The sequence below is a fragment of the Danio rerio genome, chromosome 22 (genome assembly GCF_049306965.1).
Source record: "Danio rerio strain Tuebingen ecotype United States chromosome 22, GRCz12tu, whole genome shotgun sequence".
NCBI lineage: Eukaryota > Metazoa > Chordata > Actinopteri > Cypriniformes > Danionidae > Danio > Danio rerio.
Genome location: NC_133197.1, coordinates 157,501 through 172,500, shown reverse-complemented (window position 1 = coordinate 172,500; position 15,000 = coordinate 157,501). Strand labels below are relative to the sequence as shown.

At 48.3% G+C, this 15,000-nt stretch overlaps 3 protein-coding genes across 4 annotated transcripts in view; 1 reads left to right on the top strand and 2 right to left on the bottom strand.

The window, feature by feature from the left end:
• Positions 1 to 1,829, bottom strand: part of slc25a20 (solute carrier family 25 member 20) — a 4,311-nt gene extending 2,482 nt beyond the window's left edge. The window contains exons 1-3 of the mRNA NM_200859.1: positions 1,595 to 1,829; positions 1,147 to 1,239; positions 834 to 961 (exon numbers count right to left, since the gene is read on the bottom strand). Coding sequence (NP_957153.1) covers positions 834 to 961; positions 1,147 to 1,239; positions 1,595 to 1,696 — 323 coding nt within the window. The 5' untranslated portion in view covers positions 1,697 to 1,829. The remainder of the gene's footprint in view (positions 1 to 833; positions 962 to 1,146; positions 1,240 to 1,594) is intronic.
• Positions 1,830 to 4,441: 2,612 nt separating this feature from the next.
• On the bottom strand, positions 4,442 to 12,602 carry nckipsd (NCK interacting protein with SH3 domain). Of its 2 annotated transcripts, XM_068216189.2 has the most exons (13): positions 12,343 to 12,602; positions 10,937 to 11,049; positions 10,627 to 10,852; positions 10,464 to 10,527; positions 9,550 to 10,364; positions 9,384 to 9,470; positions 8,576 to 8,714; positions 8,397 to 8,477; positions 5,752 to 5,880; positions 5,508 to 5,600; positions 5,212 to 5,384; positions 4,925 to 5,128; positions 4,781 to 4,876 (listed from the first exon to the last, which is right to left on the bottom strand). In XM_068216189.2, exons 1-12 carry the CDS (start codon positions 12,511 to 12,513, stop codon positions 4,940 to 4,942), a joined length of 2,280 nt encoding a protein of 759 aa, XP_068072290.1. In that variant the 5' UTR covers positions 12,514 to 12,602; the 3' UTR covers positions 4,781 to 4,876; positions 4,925 to 4,939. The 2 variants fall into 2 exon arrangements, with proteins under 2 accessions (NP_001410206.1, XP_068072290.1); NM_001423277.1 differs by having other exon boundaries at positions 4,442 to 5,128; positions 12,343 to 12,583.
• Positions 12,603 to 12,673: 71 nt separating this feature from the next.
• ndufaf3 (NADH:ubiquinone oxidoreductase complex assembly factor) overlaps positions 12,674 to 15,000 on the top strand; it is a 6,320-nt gene continuing 3,993 nt past the window's right edge. Inside the window, 2 exon segments of the mRNA NM_001430869.1 lie at positions 12,674 to 12,985; positions 13,334 to 13,529. Coding sequence (NP_001417798.1) covers positions 12,915 to 12,985; positions 13,334 to 13,529 — 267 coding nt within the window. The 5' untranslated portion in view covers positions 12,674 to 12,914.

Below are 15,000 nucleotides of genomic sequence, written 5' to 3'. Positions count from 1 at the left end.
ACTCACCAAAACTGGACAATAGAAGATTGGAGAAACGTTGCTGCTCTGATGAGTCTCCATTTCTGCTCACACATTCAGATGCTCGACTCAGACAACATGAAAGCATGGATCATCCTGCCTTGTATCAGCGGTTCAGGCTGGTGGTGGTGGTGTAATGGTGTGGGGGAGATTTTCTTTGGCTCCATTAGTACCAATTGAGCATCAACGCCACAGCCTACCTGAGTATTGCTGCTGACCATGTCCATCCCTTTATGAGCACAGTGTCTCCATCTTCTGATGGCTACTTCCAGCAGGATAACGCAGCATGTCATAAAGCTCAATCATCTCAGACTGGTTTCTTGAACATGACGATGAGTTCACTGTACTCAAATGGCCTCCACAGTCACCAGAGCTCAATCCAATAGAGCAGCTTTGGGATGTGGTGGAACGGGAGATTGGCATCATGGATGTGCAGCCGACAAATCTGCAGCAACTGTGTGATGCTATCATGACAATATGGAGCAAAATCTCTGAGGAATATTTCCAGCAGCTTGATGAATCTACAACACCCAGGATTCAGGCAGTTCTGAAGATGAAAGAGGTCCGACACCGTACTAGAGGTGTACCTAATAAAGTGGCCAGTGAGTGTAGATGTGTTTCTGTTTTGCCAAATATAAAACCCAAATAAAGGTGAAACATAGCACTGTCTGACAGATGAAAACAGCAGCTCTTCATAAAGCACAGCTGTGTGTGTGTGTGTGTGTATATGTGAGAGTGCATGTGAGTGTGTGTGTGTGTGTGTATATGTGAGTGTGCATGTGAGTGTGTGTGTGTGTGTGTGTGTGTGTCCTCACGTCAGGATGTCGTCGGGTGTTTTCTGCTGTAATTTCTTCCCCAGGCCAAAACCGAAGAAGCAGACGGCGAACATCGGGGTCACACCAATGATGGGGGCCGCCATACCCTTATAGAGACCCCGCACGCCCTGCACACACACACACACACACACACACACAGGTTACAAAAACATACATGCACACACATATGTATACACACCCACCCACACCCATACCCCCACACACACACACACACACACCCACCCACACACACCCACCCACCCACACACACACACACACCCACCCACCCACACACACACACACACACACACACCTCTTTGGCCAGTGTTTTCTTGAAGCAGTCGAATGTTCCGGCGTACTGCGCAACTTCTCCAGGACGGGGTTTGGGCTGCGTCTGCAGGCGCACCTGAGAGAGGTCAAAGGTCACAAGCAGACAACACTGATTAGGTCAAAGGTCACGCACACACAGATAACACTGATTAGGTCAAAGGTCACAGCATCATACACACACAGATATCTGCTGAATGGATGTGATTAATCTCAGTGTGGCTCTGAGATCATCCAAAACATTAAAAACAACAACTGAAGAGCAGAGAACACACACACACACACACACACACACACACACACACACAACAATCATCAGCAGTAACAGGAGTAATAATTAACTGAGTATTTTAGTGGCGAACACTAGACACACTCATTACCGATAATAATAATGATGATGATGATGAAGATGTTAATATGTCACTGGTGTTTACCTTGATGGTGTCCAGCGGGTGTCCGGCGAACACTAGGCACACTCCCCCAAACCCGCCGGCGAAGAAGTTCTTCATGGGGCTGATCGGCTGCTGCTTCGACATGATTCTGTCGGAGAGTCTCAAACCCGGAGGACTGAGCGTGTGGGATCCGCAGCGTGCAGAATAACGGCGGAGTACCGGGGGGGTTCAGCGGTCAGTCTGCAGCGTCTGCGTCTCTCAGCGACCCTTCACCCACATTCACACCCGGAACTGTTAAACTGACGCACCGTAGAGCGAGCGCGAGCGGAACTGGCGGCATGACGTGAACGTGCGCGCCGGGAGGGGGCAGCGCAGCTGTGACGTCATGTTTACCTCTTATATAGGAATCATTTATATATACTAGATATAGCATAGGAACCCTAAGCATGCGTCAATAGCGCCGCCATATTTGTACAGTGCTCCCAGGACTCAGTGTTACACGTGAAGATGCTGGACTTCAGCGCTGCGTACGGGTGTAGTAACGAGCAGACATAGAAAACAAAGCACAGAGGCAGAACACTTCATAGGGAAGATTTAGTTTCTTATGTTTTTGTACTGCATTCAGCACAGGGCAAAGCAGCAGCAACTCACTGGGCTTTAGTGCTGTTGAATAAAATCAGCAAAAATTGTAAAAGAAACATGACGAGATGCTGCACTGCCAGACACTATTACTGTCGGCTAGTGAACGAGTCGCTCATAACGGAGATACATTCACAAACGAGTCGCTCCCTCAGACAGTATGAGCAGGACAGTTCAGGACAGGATTAGATCACACTGAACAGGGAGGGTGAATTGTACATTTCTGTACACACAAACACCAGCTTTTGTCAGGAATGTCTGTGCGATCACATTCATCAACATGGAGGAGTGATGTAAAATTATAGGTTTCATAATTCTAAAAAAACTGCAGACTGAACTCTGGGAAAACTCCCGATCATGGATATATATGTATATCTCTGGCTCTGGATGGCCACAGTCCTCCACCGCTGCTTGGTCCCGCATTCATTTCAAAGGAGCGCTACCCTGTACTAAAATGGCGGCGCTATTGACGTATTCCTTCCAATAGACAACATCAGGGTATGCGACATCTAATGTAAATATCTATGTATAAGAATGTTCATTCATTTTCTTGTCGGCTTAGCCCCTTCATTAATCCGGGGTCGCCACAGCGGAATGAACCGAAAGTTTTTACGCAGTGGATGCCCTTACAGCTGCAACCCAACTCTGGGAAACATATACACACACACATACAAACACACACAGACAGATGCTTTACACACATCAATACTGTAGACATGTTCATCACTAACCTTTCATCACCACGATCACGGTCATATTACCTGCAGATCAATGATAATAGCCTACTGTCACGTCTGCAGTGATATACAATAAATAAATAAATGACACACACACACACCCTTACAGTCCCCGATATGATACCAATTACAGATTAACTCCACACAGCAGACATCTGGTCCTTATTTGAGTTCAGGAACAGCAGGAGATGCAGGCCAGAGTCAGAGTCAGAGCATCATCTGTGTGTGTGTGTGTGTGTGATCTTCAGCAGCACATGGAGCCTCTGTTGGAGAGTCACTCCCTCATTCACACGGGGCTTCAGCGCCAACGCTTGGCAGAGGGCGTGTCTGAAGTTGGGGCTGACACGATCATCAGAGCAGCTTCAGCCAATGAAATTAGTCGGCAATAGGCCACAGTCTGAGCTGGGGTATTTGCATAAAGCGATCTGATTGGCTGACGCTTCTGTCAGCACTTGAAAAGTTGAGCAAGTCCCAACTCTTGTAGCGAGCAGCGCCGACGGATCCACAGTGCTGTTCGGCAACGCCTGACGACACCCATTCAGAGTGAATAGGAAGCGCCTGAACTCCGTCATTCAGCTCAGGATAGTCCAGAAGCTGAGGATCAGGGCTCCTCATGGCCGCGTGTGCGTCTGTAGCTGCTGACAGACTCATTCATGTTTGTCCGTTTCTGAAAGCACGTCAGAAGCTCTTCAATAGTCCCGCTCACAGTCATCGTCCGCTCCACAGGTTCCTTCCTCAGATAAAGACGCGCGGCGAGCACATGCAAGCTCTCTGGAGGAAGTGGGACCGCTCGTGCTGCAGCCGGCTTTGTAAACACCTGCAGGACACAGGGCAGACTCCGCTCTTCTGCTCGGCTTTGTGGCTGTTCATCAAGATGATGACAAGGTGTGTCCGAGCTCGGGTCGAGCATGGCAGGTTATTATATGTATACTGTATATAATGTCTCGGCTGTGTGTTTACAACATGGCGGTGTCTTTGTGTTCATTCTGGCTTGTCCACGAGCGAGTGACCTATCTCTGTAAACCAATAGCGTTCAGCTGCGCGTCTAGCTCCGCCTTCAGGTACCCTTTGAGAGTGGAAACAGCCATAGAAGTGTACCGAACCGCAGCACTCAGAGGAAATGGGCCATAAAGGGCCGGTCCACTGTAGAGCAGCGCCATAATATTCTGAAGATCAACAGTTCGCCATTGTTCAGCTTCTGTCCAGTGCTGCGTTTCCCAAAACCACCGTTAGCCAACTGAGGCCGCAAGTTGCGTCATTACAAACACAGATGCATCATACCGGGACAGCTCAGCCGCGAGTTACGTCACTGCTGGGGAGCGCAGCCCTGAACAACACCACAGTGTTCAGATCAATGCTGAATCACACTCACAACAGCATCACTGAGAGAATATGCTAATGACTAATGCGCCAGTTACCAGGTCTGACCCCGCCCCTCAACACAACCGGCCAATCAGGAGCAAGCCAGCCTTCTGTGATATTATAAAGTGTAATGAGGTGGAAGCGACACTCGCTGCGTCAGCACGGCCTTTATTAGTCTCTGCACATTATGAAAATAGATTATGTGTCTGAACAAAAGAGGAAAAATAGATCATTTAGCACTCATACACACAAACACACACACACACACACACTCAGTCAGGCGCGTGTGTGTGTGTGTGTGTTCAACAGATCATCAGAGTAACACTGTAAACTCATCAGGGTCAGTAACCAGCAGATTAATCAGCCGATCAGGAACATGAGGTGTGGGGACTAGCGCACTATGCTAATGTCAGGCTAACACTGGACAGGAGTGTGTGTGTGTGTGTGTGTGTGAGTGTGTTTAACACTAGTGGTTGCTCAGCTGAGTGTGTGTGTGTGTGTGTGTGTGTGAGTGTGTTTAACACTAGTGGTTGCTCAGCTGAGTGTGTGTGTGAGTGTGTCTGTGAATGAATGAGTGTGTGTGTGTGAGTGTGTCTGTGAATGAATGAGTGTGTGTGTGTGTGTGTGTGTGTGTAGCACCAGTGTGTGCTCAGGAGCTGCAGGTATCTGGGAACTCCTCATAGATCTGCAGCACGATGCTCCGCTCCGCCGCGCCGCTCTCCTCCTCTCCCAGAATCCTCTGCAGCGCCGCCCGCAGGTCCGCCAGCCGGTGCCGGTGCTCCTGGTACTCAGAGCAGCGCATGACGGAGAGCATGAGGGAGAGATACTGCGCACGCATCTGCGGAGACACGGAGCAGCGTTACACACACACACACACACACACAGACACACAGACACAACTGTGTTAGCATGCTAGCTCACGCGGTCTCCGGGCTCCAGGTCTGAGATCTGCCGCACGGTGATGTCGATCAGCACCATCAGGTCACTGCGGTAGAAGATCTGAGCGGAGTCTGCACTGGAGAACACATCCTGGAGGAACTTGACCACCGCATGAGGAGCTGCAGGAGCGTGACTGAACACACACACCGGGTCCTCTACACACACACACACACATGCACACACACAAACACACACGAGTATGAATGCATGAGCGTGTGAATAAGTGAGTGAGTGTGTGTGTGTGTCTGTGACTGAGTGTGTGAGTGTGTGTGTGTTACCTCCTCTGTTGAGCAGCAGCAGTAGTTTCTCACTCAGGATCTTGGCGTTGTCCCTCTTCATCAGCGTCTGCATCACTATATTACTGTCCGGCACTGCAGAAACACACACACACACACACACACACACACACACAGCAGTTGACGATTACAGAGAGTGAGACAACAGTCCTAGTATGTGAGTGAGATGTGTGTGAGAGAGAGTGTATGTGTGTGTGTGTGTGTGTGTGTGTGTGTGTCTACCCACCACTCAGGTGCAGGTTGAAGGCCAGCAGCACGTTGATGAAGAGGTCCGGCAGCTGCTCAGTGCTGTCTGTGGGCAACCCGTCCTCAATCACATCCAGCAGGAACTGCAGGAAACCAGCGTTCAGGTGCTCTACACACACACACACACACACACGCGCACGCACGCACGCACGCACACACACGTTTGTTTTTGTAAAAAGTGGGGACATTACACAGATTTCCATTCATTTTATAGTGTCCAAACCGTATATTATACGATTAAACCAGCAGACAGAAAACCGGCAGACCGCTCGGGGCAGTGGCAGCTGTACGGGTCGGGATCATCCGCATGTCTAGCAGACAAATATTACAGCACAATGTGCAGCGATCGCCGGTTTTCCCGATCTAATCAGAGCGATGGACTGCACACATGGCTATAAAGACGTCATCTGAAGACGAGTTTGCACAGGTGAATGCATGTGTGTGTGTGTGTGTGTGTGTGTGTGTGTGTGTCAATAAACCTGTAGATAATATGTGATGCTCAAACGCGCTTCACTGATATTGTGGCCGGTGGTCTGCGTCATCCCGTGATCCATTCATCCTCAGAGACAGCACGGCTGAGATGAAGCTCCAGGGTGTCAGGGTGCATGATGGGTGGCGCATTGCTGAGTGATGCATTTACAGATATTACTCCAGCTTAGTTTGATTATTCATTGTATTGAGCGTAAATATATATATATCTGTATATCAGGAGAGTGCGGTTATCCATTAAAGACGTGGCTGTTAACCCCCTCAACAACACACACACACACACACACACACAGACACACACACACACTGAGCAAGAGTGCAGACACAGCGATGGCCATTCTCCACTCGGTCAGCTGTAGAGCGGGAGATTGGGCTGCTGAATGCTTGGTAAGAGCGGAGGAGTGCTGCTGTACCGCCCTGACACACACACACACACACTACTGCAGACAGTGAAGTGAGGCAGCTCTCTCCTGTAAGGGTGTTAGTCCAGCATCTCCTGCTCCTCCGCCTGTTCGCTCCACACTCTGACGGAGCGCCGCTGTTCTCCTCTTCACCTGCACCTCTACATCAGACCGTTTCTTTATTAATTCAGTCAGTGTGATGTTGAGACCCCGCTGTGTTAGCCGCGTCAGCTAAACTCTCACACACTGTTCCTTCTTCTGTTATTAATTCTGGAGGACAAACTCCCCGATAACACCGTGTTTCTCTGCTCTACCTCTGACAGGAGCACGTCACGTCCACATTCTGTGCAGTTCCTCCTCTTGCTGGCTTTATCTTTTTCCTTTGGATTTGCCAAAGTGGAGTCATTAGCATATTCATACGGGGGAGGGGTTTGGCGCTCAGTTTCCCGTTAATTCAGATGTACACAGAGAATATGTGTGGGATTCTGCGTACGCAGTGCTTTACACATCTGAAGTGTTTACCGCGTGCGCACATTTACAGCTCTGTCCATACGCAACGCTTCAGTATTAATTCAACACATACATGAGGAACCTGCACACTATTCTGTCTGTCAATCACTACACTGAGGAGGAGGAGCTACAGCACTGAGGAGGAGGAGCTACAGCACTGAGGAGGAGGAGCTACAGCACTGAGGAGGAGGAGCTACAACACTGAGGAGGAGGAGCTACAGCAGCTGAAGAATTTAAGAATTTGAATTTATTTTATGTAACAGGGACAATGCTCATTAATCAACAGTGAAACTGTAAATAAGCCAGAGTTAGCTACAAGGACTAGTTTTCATCTGTTGCCCCCTGCCAGATTTTAAAAGGCTACCTAAAATAAAAAAACACGTCATTACACATACAAAAACAGTAAAGTTACATATGACAAAAAGAGATAAAAACATGCAAGTAAGAATTTCCTAAAATATTAGACAAAAGAATTAAACATGATTACTAACTTGATTTGCTTTTAGCCATTTCTTTAACTTGCATTTAAAAGTAGAATAATTTGTAACACCCCTTAAGTCAATCGGAAGTGTGTTCCAATAATGATCGTGCAAAAGTTGTACGTCTAAACTGCACAGCACATACTCCCCTGGTAACAGATCGTGTTGCTTGACCGTTATTGTTCTTGTGTGTCACAAACTCACATAATGGAGGTGGAGCAAATCCATTTAAAATGTTAAAAATTATACAAGCATCCGCCAAATATTTCATACTATCAAAGCTCAATAAATAATGTTTTTGTATTATATTACAGTGATGATACCTGATAGAGTTTTGATCAAATACTTTCAGTGCCTGTTTATAAAGTGATTCAACTGTTTTGCTAGCATGTGACCAAGCAGTAAGACAATGTGTAATATGAGAAATAATCATGGAGTGCATGAAAAGTTTTGCTGCTTCATTAGTCACGTAAGGTCGTATATGCCTGAAGTTGGCCAGATTAAATTGAACAATTTTAATAACCTTCTTGGCATGCTTTTGGAATGTTAATTGATAATCTAAAATTAGACCTAAATATTTAAAATCAGAGACAACCCTGAGCTTTTCTCCTATAACAAATACATCAGGATGATGGGTAACTGTCAATGATTGAGAGAGGAGGGGCTACAGCACTGAGGAGGAGGAGCTACAGCAGCTGATGCTGTAGACACACACACACACACACACACACACACAGAGAGTTTACCGTAGTGGTGCAGCGGGATCTGCTCGCCCGTGGAAAACACCATCGCCATCAGCAGCGCACTGTAGCACATCTTCTCATGCTCTGCACACACACACACACACACACAGGTCATCACTGTGAACACACACGCACACAGGTCAGTGCTGTGAACACACACACACACACACACACATGCGCACCATCAGTGTCAGTCTGCAGGTCTCGGGCCAGCTCCATGGTGAGGACGGAGTTCAGCAGAGTGGAGATCAGCGCCGCGTCCAGACCACACATCGCCCCGAACACCTTTAGCAGCCACAGCCGCAGAGACACACGGTGCTCCTGTCACACACACACACACACACACACACACACACACAGGTCAGGCCAGTGCAGTATGGGGTGCTCTGGGGTCAGGGTTAGGCCCTCTGCTGTTGACAGTATACATGCTCCCCCTGGAGGACATGAGATCAGCTTCCCTGCTCTGCAGATGATCCTCACTTATATAATTCCGCTAAACCTGACGAGACGTCTGAACTGTCTGACCTAACTGAGTGTGTTAGAGATGTTCAAGACTGGATGACCAACAATTTTCATCTTTTAAACTCAGAGCAGAGTTATTACTTAATGTGCCTAAATCCTGCACACAGCAGATCTCACAGCTCAATCTACAGTTAGAGGATACAGAGTTAGCGTTAGCGCTACTGTAGAAGTACTGGGTGTCATATTAGACAGCAGCGTAACGACTGAACATCTGATCTCCATGTCACAGACACCACCTTCCTTCATCTGAGAAATATGGCTGAGCTGAAGTGTGCTCTCCATGCCGGCTGCAGACAGCTGCTCCAGGCTCTTATGAGCTCTAGGCTGGATTACTGTGGTGCTGCAGCTCCTGTTGATGTGACCGAGCTTCTGAACGGAGCGTATCACTCGCTAGTCTGGAGGCTGATCTGCTGATGACCTGTGATCTGTATCGGCGTTAGTGATGAGTGCCGCTGCTTATCCTCTCACCATCTGGTAGTACGACACCAGCGACAGAACCGGCTCGAACTCGTTGACGCGGCACATCTTCCTACACACCTCTGCGTCCGCGTCCGTCTGAAACACAGAGGTATAGAGCAGCATTAATATAGCGTGTGGGCCTGAGGGCTAAACAGGGGAGCTAGCGCTAGCGCACCAGTATCTGCAGCAGCTCCTCCAGGTAGCAGGCGATGAGGGCGTGGTCTTCGTGGAGCGCCCAGCTGCGCTGCTGAGAGTCCTCACGGTGTCGCGCCAGGTCCCCGAAGATCACCTGCAGCCGCTGCTGGTCGTGGCACACCTGTCCGAGCGGCAGATCCGTGCTGAGAGCGAGCGACTGCAGCACCTGCTCCAGCTGCACCTGCGCCCCGGGCAGCGCCCCCTGCAGACGGCCCACCACCACGCCCACCGCCACCCGCGACAGCTCGCAGCTCAGACCCGTGTTCCGCCGCACCAGCTCCGTCAGCTCCGCCCCGATCGTCAGTGGCAAAGCACACTGGGCGGAGCCTGCCGGAGGGCTGAGGGACACAGGGGGAGGAGCTAAAGGCCACTCCACCTCTGGGTGGGGCTCAGCAGCAGGCTGCAAACCCATTGGCTGAGGCACTGGGCTCTCTTTAGAAAGGTCTGTAGGAGGAGGCGGAGCCTGTGAGCTGATTGGCTGAGGTGTCAGGGTCTTTATAGAAAGGTCTGGGGGAGGAGGTGGAGCCTGTGATCTGATTGGCTGAGGTGCTGGACTCTTTTTCACAGGCTCTTCCTGGGGGGATTGGTCAGGTGGAGGAGGGGGCGGGGCCTTGCCACGTTTTGGCACAGGGGGCGGAGTGCTACTGACACTTGGAAGACTGACATCTGAGGAAACACCTGATTGGGAGGAGCCGGAGTCTAGAGAGGCGGAGCTTATAGACAGAGAAGGTCCAGGAGGAGCTACAGAGCTGGGGGTGGGGCTTGTGGAGGAAACTCGCAAAGACATTGGAGGATCTGCAAACACAGAGACACACATTCACTCAGCTAGGTGTGTGCGTAAGTGTGTGTGTGTGTGTGTGTGTGTGTGTGTGTTGACCAGTGTTTTCCACCCACCGTTGCGTTGTTTATCCAGTGCAGGTGGAGTATCAGGTGCTGCTCTACGAGGATGAGGAGGAACCTGCGGCACACACACATCATTAATCCACACACACACACACACACACACACACACACACACACACACACACACACAGACAGGGGCGTGGCCTGTGTATACCTGGTAGAGTCCGGGAACACTGGCGGTGCGCTCTGACATCGGCTTGCTGCCCTGGCAGCTGTGGGCGCGGCTCAGACCGTTGGGAGGGGGGGTGCGGCTCAGACCATTGGGCGGGGGGGTCTGGCTCAGCGACGCCTCACTGGAGGATGACGGGATCTTAGACTTGACGCCGGAGGGGGTGGGGCTTCTGCGGGACAGCGTCTCCTTCCTGTGGTGGATCAGCTTCCTGTAGAGCACACACACACACAGCAGGTGTAGCGCACCTCGGCACAGCAGCACCAGCATGATTCAGCATGACTGACACACTCACTGCAGCACGTCTCGCTGCTCCAGGTTGTATTTTCCTCCGTTGGTCATCGCTACGTTGTGGATGGCTTCGATAGCGCGATCAATAGACTGCAGCACCTCGTCCTGCTCCGGGGCCTGCAGACGACAGCAGAGATCAGGGGTCACTGTATGCAGCGGTGTGTGTGTGTGTGTGTGTGTGTGTGTGTGTGTGTGCTCATACACAGGGGAGAGAGAGTGACACTGAAACTGCTGCTGGTAGAGCACAGGAGATGAGCAGCTGCTGAAGCTCACCTGCCAGTGTTACATGAGTATATGTGTGTGTGTGTGTGTGTGTGTGTATATGAGTGTGTATTATTAGTGTTATGTGTGTGTGTGTGTGTGTGTATATATGAGTGAGTGTGTGTGTTTATAATCTGTGTTATGTGTGTGTGTGTGTAGTGTTTGTGTGTGTATATGAGTATGTGTGTGTGTATGAGTGTGTGTGTATGAGTGTGTGTGTGTATATATGAGTGTGTATTATCAGTGTTATGAGTGTGTGTGTATATGAGTGTGTATTATTAGTGTTATGTGTGTGTGTGTGTAGTGTTTGTGTGTGTATATGAGTATGTGTGTGTGTATGAGTGTGTGTGTATGAGTGTGTGTGTGTATATATGAGTGTGTATTATCAGTGCTATGAGTGTGTGTGTGTGTGTGTGTGTGTGTGTGTGTGTGTATATGAGTGTGTATTATTAGTGTTATGTGTGTGTGTGTATATATGAGTGAGTGTGTGTGTGTGTGTGTATAGTGTTTGTGTGTGTATATGAGTATGTGTGTGTGTATGAGTGTGTGTGTATATATGAGTGTGTATTATCAGTGTTATGAGTGTGTGTGTGTATATGAGTGTGTATTATTAGTGTTATGTGTGTGTGTATATATATGAGTGAGTGTGTGTGTTTATAATCTGTGTTATGTGTGTGTGTGTGTGTGTGTGTAGTGTTTGTGTGTGTATATGAGTATGTATGTGTGTGTGTATGAGTGTGTGTAATGTATTTGGGTTACAGGAGTATGTGAGTGTGTGTGTGTGTGTGTATATATGAATGAGTGTGTGTGTGTGTGTAGTGTTTGTGTTACATGATTGTGTGTGTTTATTATCAGTGTTGAGTGTGTATAGTGTTTGTTACATGAGTAAGTGTGTGTATATGACTGTCAGTGTGTGTGTGTGTATGAGTGTTAGTGTGTATGAGTGTATATATATATATATATATATATATATATATATATATATATATATGAGTGTGTGTGTGTTTGTGTGTGTGTGTGAGTGTGTGTGTGTGTGTGTGTGTGTGTATGTATATAACAGTGTTGTGTGAGTAAATAAGTGTGTTTTATCAGTGTTATGAGTGTTGTGTGTGTGTGCATTATCAGTGTTATGTGTGTGTGTGTTCTGACCGGGATCTTCTGCAGGTAGGCCGCCGGGATGTATCCGGTCTCCCCTGAGCTGCAGCGGGTCGCCAGCCACCAGTGCGCGCTGCTGCGCTCCAGGATCAGGAACGCTTCTCCGGCGGGGAAATGCAGCGCGTTCTGCTCCGCAGAGCTGAAGGAGAACAGAGAGTGGTACATCACCGACGCGGAGCTCACAGCACCGGCTACCGTCACACCGAGCAGACCGACCGAACAGCGCAGCGGCGGCCCGTAAACAGCGCAGGAGCAGCGGAGCGCAGAGCCACCGGAAACAGCTGATTCACCAGAGTCACGTGACCTGCCGGAGCTCAAACACACACACCCGAGGGACAGTGCTGTGTGCGCGTGTATTAACAGACGGTGTGTGTGTGTGTGTGTGTGTGTGTGTGTGTGAGAGAGAGAGAGAGAGAGAGAGAGGGAGATCTGTAGCCGTGATCAAACACTGAGGCACAATAAATATATGAGTGACAATATTATAAGGTTATTTGTCTGACAGTGAGTGCGGCGGAAGTGGAAACCGGGGGTGCGTCGCACTAACCCGTCCGTGTGCGCTGATCAGCATGGCGGCGGTACGGCATCTGTGCCAGCGGACAGCGATCAGACTGCGGCTCACCTGCAGCCCACAGAGCCGGTAACACACCTGGAGGAGGAGAGAGGATAGAGAGTGTGTGTGTGTGTGTGTGTGTGAGAGAGAGAGAGCGATTGAGAATGTGTGTGTGAATATGTAAGAGACTGAGTGTATGTGTGTGTGTACTGCACTTTTTAGTGAGGCTTGTCACGTGACCACAGACAGTAACACACTCCTCTAATGGAGTTATTGTGTCTGAATGTGGGCATGTGTGAGGTGTAGTCAGACAGTTCACTGGTGTAATAGTGTGTGTCTGCAGTGCACAATACATCACAGCTCATACAATCGTAAAATAAAATCAGAGCCTTTACCTAAGAGGATCAATATCCGTGTGTGTGTGTGTTAATGTAGAGTGTGTGTGGTGCGCGGACACAGACTCGGCCCTTTTGATGACGAGCAGTACCGGAAGACCTCCGTGTCCATCATGCAGAAGGAAGCTTCAGCCGGAACCGTCATCTACAGCTACAGCCCTCGAGGATTCAACATCAACGGAAACACAGTGTTTGGGCCGTGTGCTGTCCTGCCGCCCGCCATCCTGCAGTGGAACGTGAGCATAGACACACACACATACACACACCCTCTGAACACTGACTGTAACGCTGTAAACACTGACTATAACACTGTAAACACTGACTGTACTAAACACTGACTGTAACACTGTAAACACTGACTGTAACACCGTAAACACTGACTGTAACACTGTAAACACTGACTATAACACTGTAAACACTGACTGTACTAAACACTGACTGTAACACTGTAATCACTGACTATAACAATGTAAACACTGACTGTAACGCTGTAAACACTGACTGTACTAAACACTGACTGTAACACTGTAAACACTGACTGTAACGCTGTAAACACTGACTGTAACACCGTAAACACTGACTGTAACGCTGTAAACACTGACTGTAACGCTGTAAACACTGACTGTACTAAACACTGACTGTACTAAACACTGACTATAACAATGTAAACACTGACTGCAACGCTGTAAACACTGACTGTAACGCTGTAAACACTGACTGTAACACCGTAAACACTGACTGTAACGCTGTAAACACTGACTGTAACACTGTAAACACTGACTGTACTAAACACTGACTGTACTAAACACTGACTGTAACGCTGTAAACACTGACTGTAACACCGTAAACACTGACTGTAACGCTGTAAACACTGACTGTAACGCTGTAAACACTGACTGTAACACTGTAAACACTGACTATAACACTGTAAACACTGACTGTACTAAACACTGACTGCAACGCTGTAAACACTGACTGTAACACTGTAAACACTGACTGTAACACTGTAAACACTGACTATAACACTGTAAACACTGACTGTAACACTGTAAACACTGACTGTACTAAACACTGACTGCAACGCTGTAAACACTGACTGTAACGCTGTAAACACTGACTGTAACACTGTAAACACTGACTGTACTAAACACTGACTATAACACTGTAAACACTGACTGTAACACTGTAAACACTGACTATAACATTGTAAACACTGACTGTAACACTGTAAACACTGACTGTAACACTGTAAACACTGACTGTAACACTGTAAACACTGACTGTAACACTGTAAACACTGACTGTACTAAACACTGACTGTAACGCTGTAAACACTGACTGTAACACTGTAAACACTGACTGTAACACTGTAAACACTGACTATAACACTGTAAACACTGACTGTAACACTGTAAACACTGACTGTAACACTGTAAACACTGACTGTACTAAACACTGACTGTAACGCTGTAAACACTGACTGTAACGCTATAAACACTGACTGTAACACTGTAAACACTGACTGTACAAAACACTGACTGCAACGCTGTAAACACTGACTATAACACTGTAAACACTGACTATAACACTGTAAACACTGACTATAACATTGTAAACACTGACTGTAACACTGTAAACACTGACTGTACTAAACACTGACTGCAACGCTGTAAACACTGACTGTAACGCTGTAAACACTGACTGTAA

Excerpts from the sequence above, each read along its gene's own strand:
- nckipsd (XM_068216189.2), bottom strand. The coding sequence starts at position 12,513 with ATGTACCACTCTCTGTTCTCCTTCAGCTCTGCGGAGCAGAACGCGCTG. Across the intron at positions 11,050-12,342 it reads CCTACCTGCAGAAGATCCCG|GCCCCGGAGCAGGACGAGGT; the intron begins GTCAGAACACAC and ends TGTCGTCTGCAG. Across the intron at positions 9,471-9,549 it reads AGGAGCTGCTGCAGATACTG|ACGGACGCGGACGCAGAGGT; the intron begins GTGCGCTAGCGC and ends TCTGTGTTTCAG.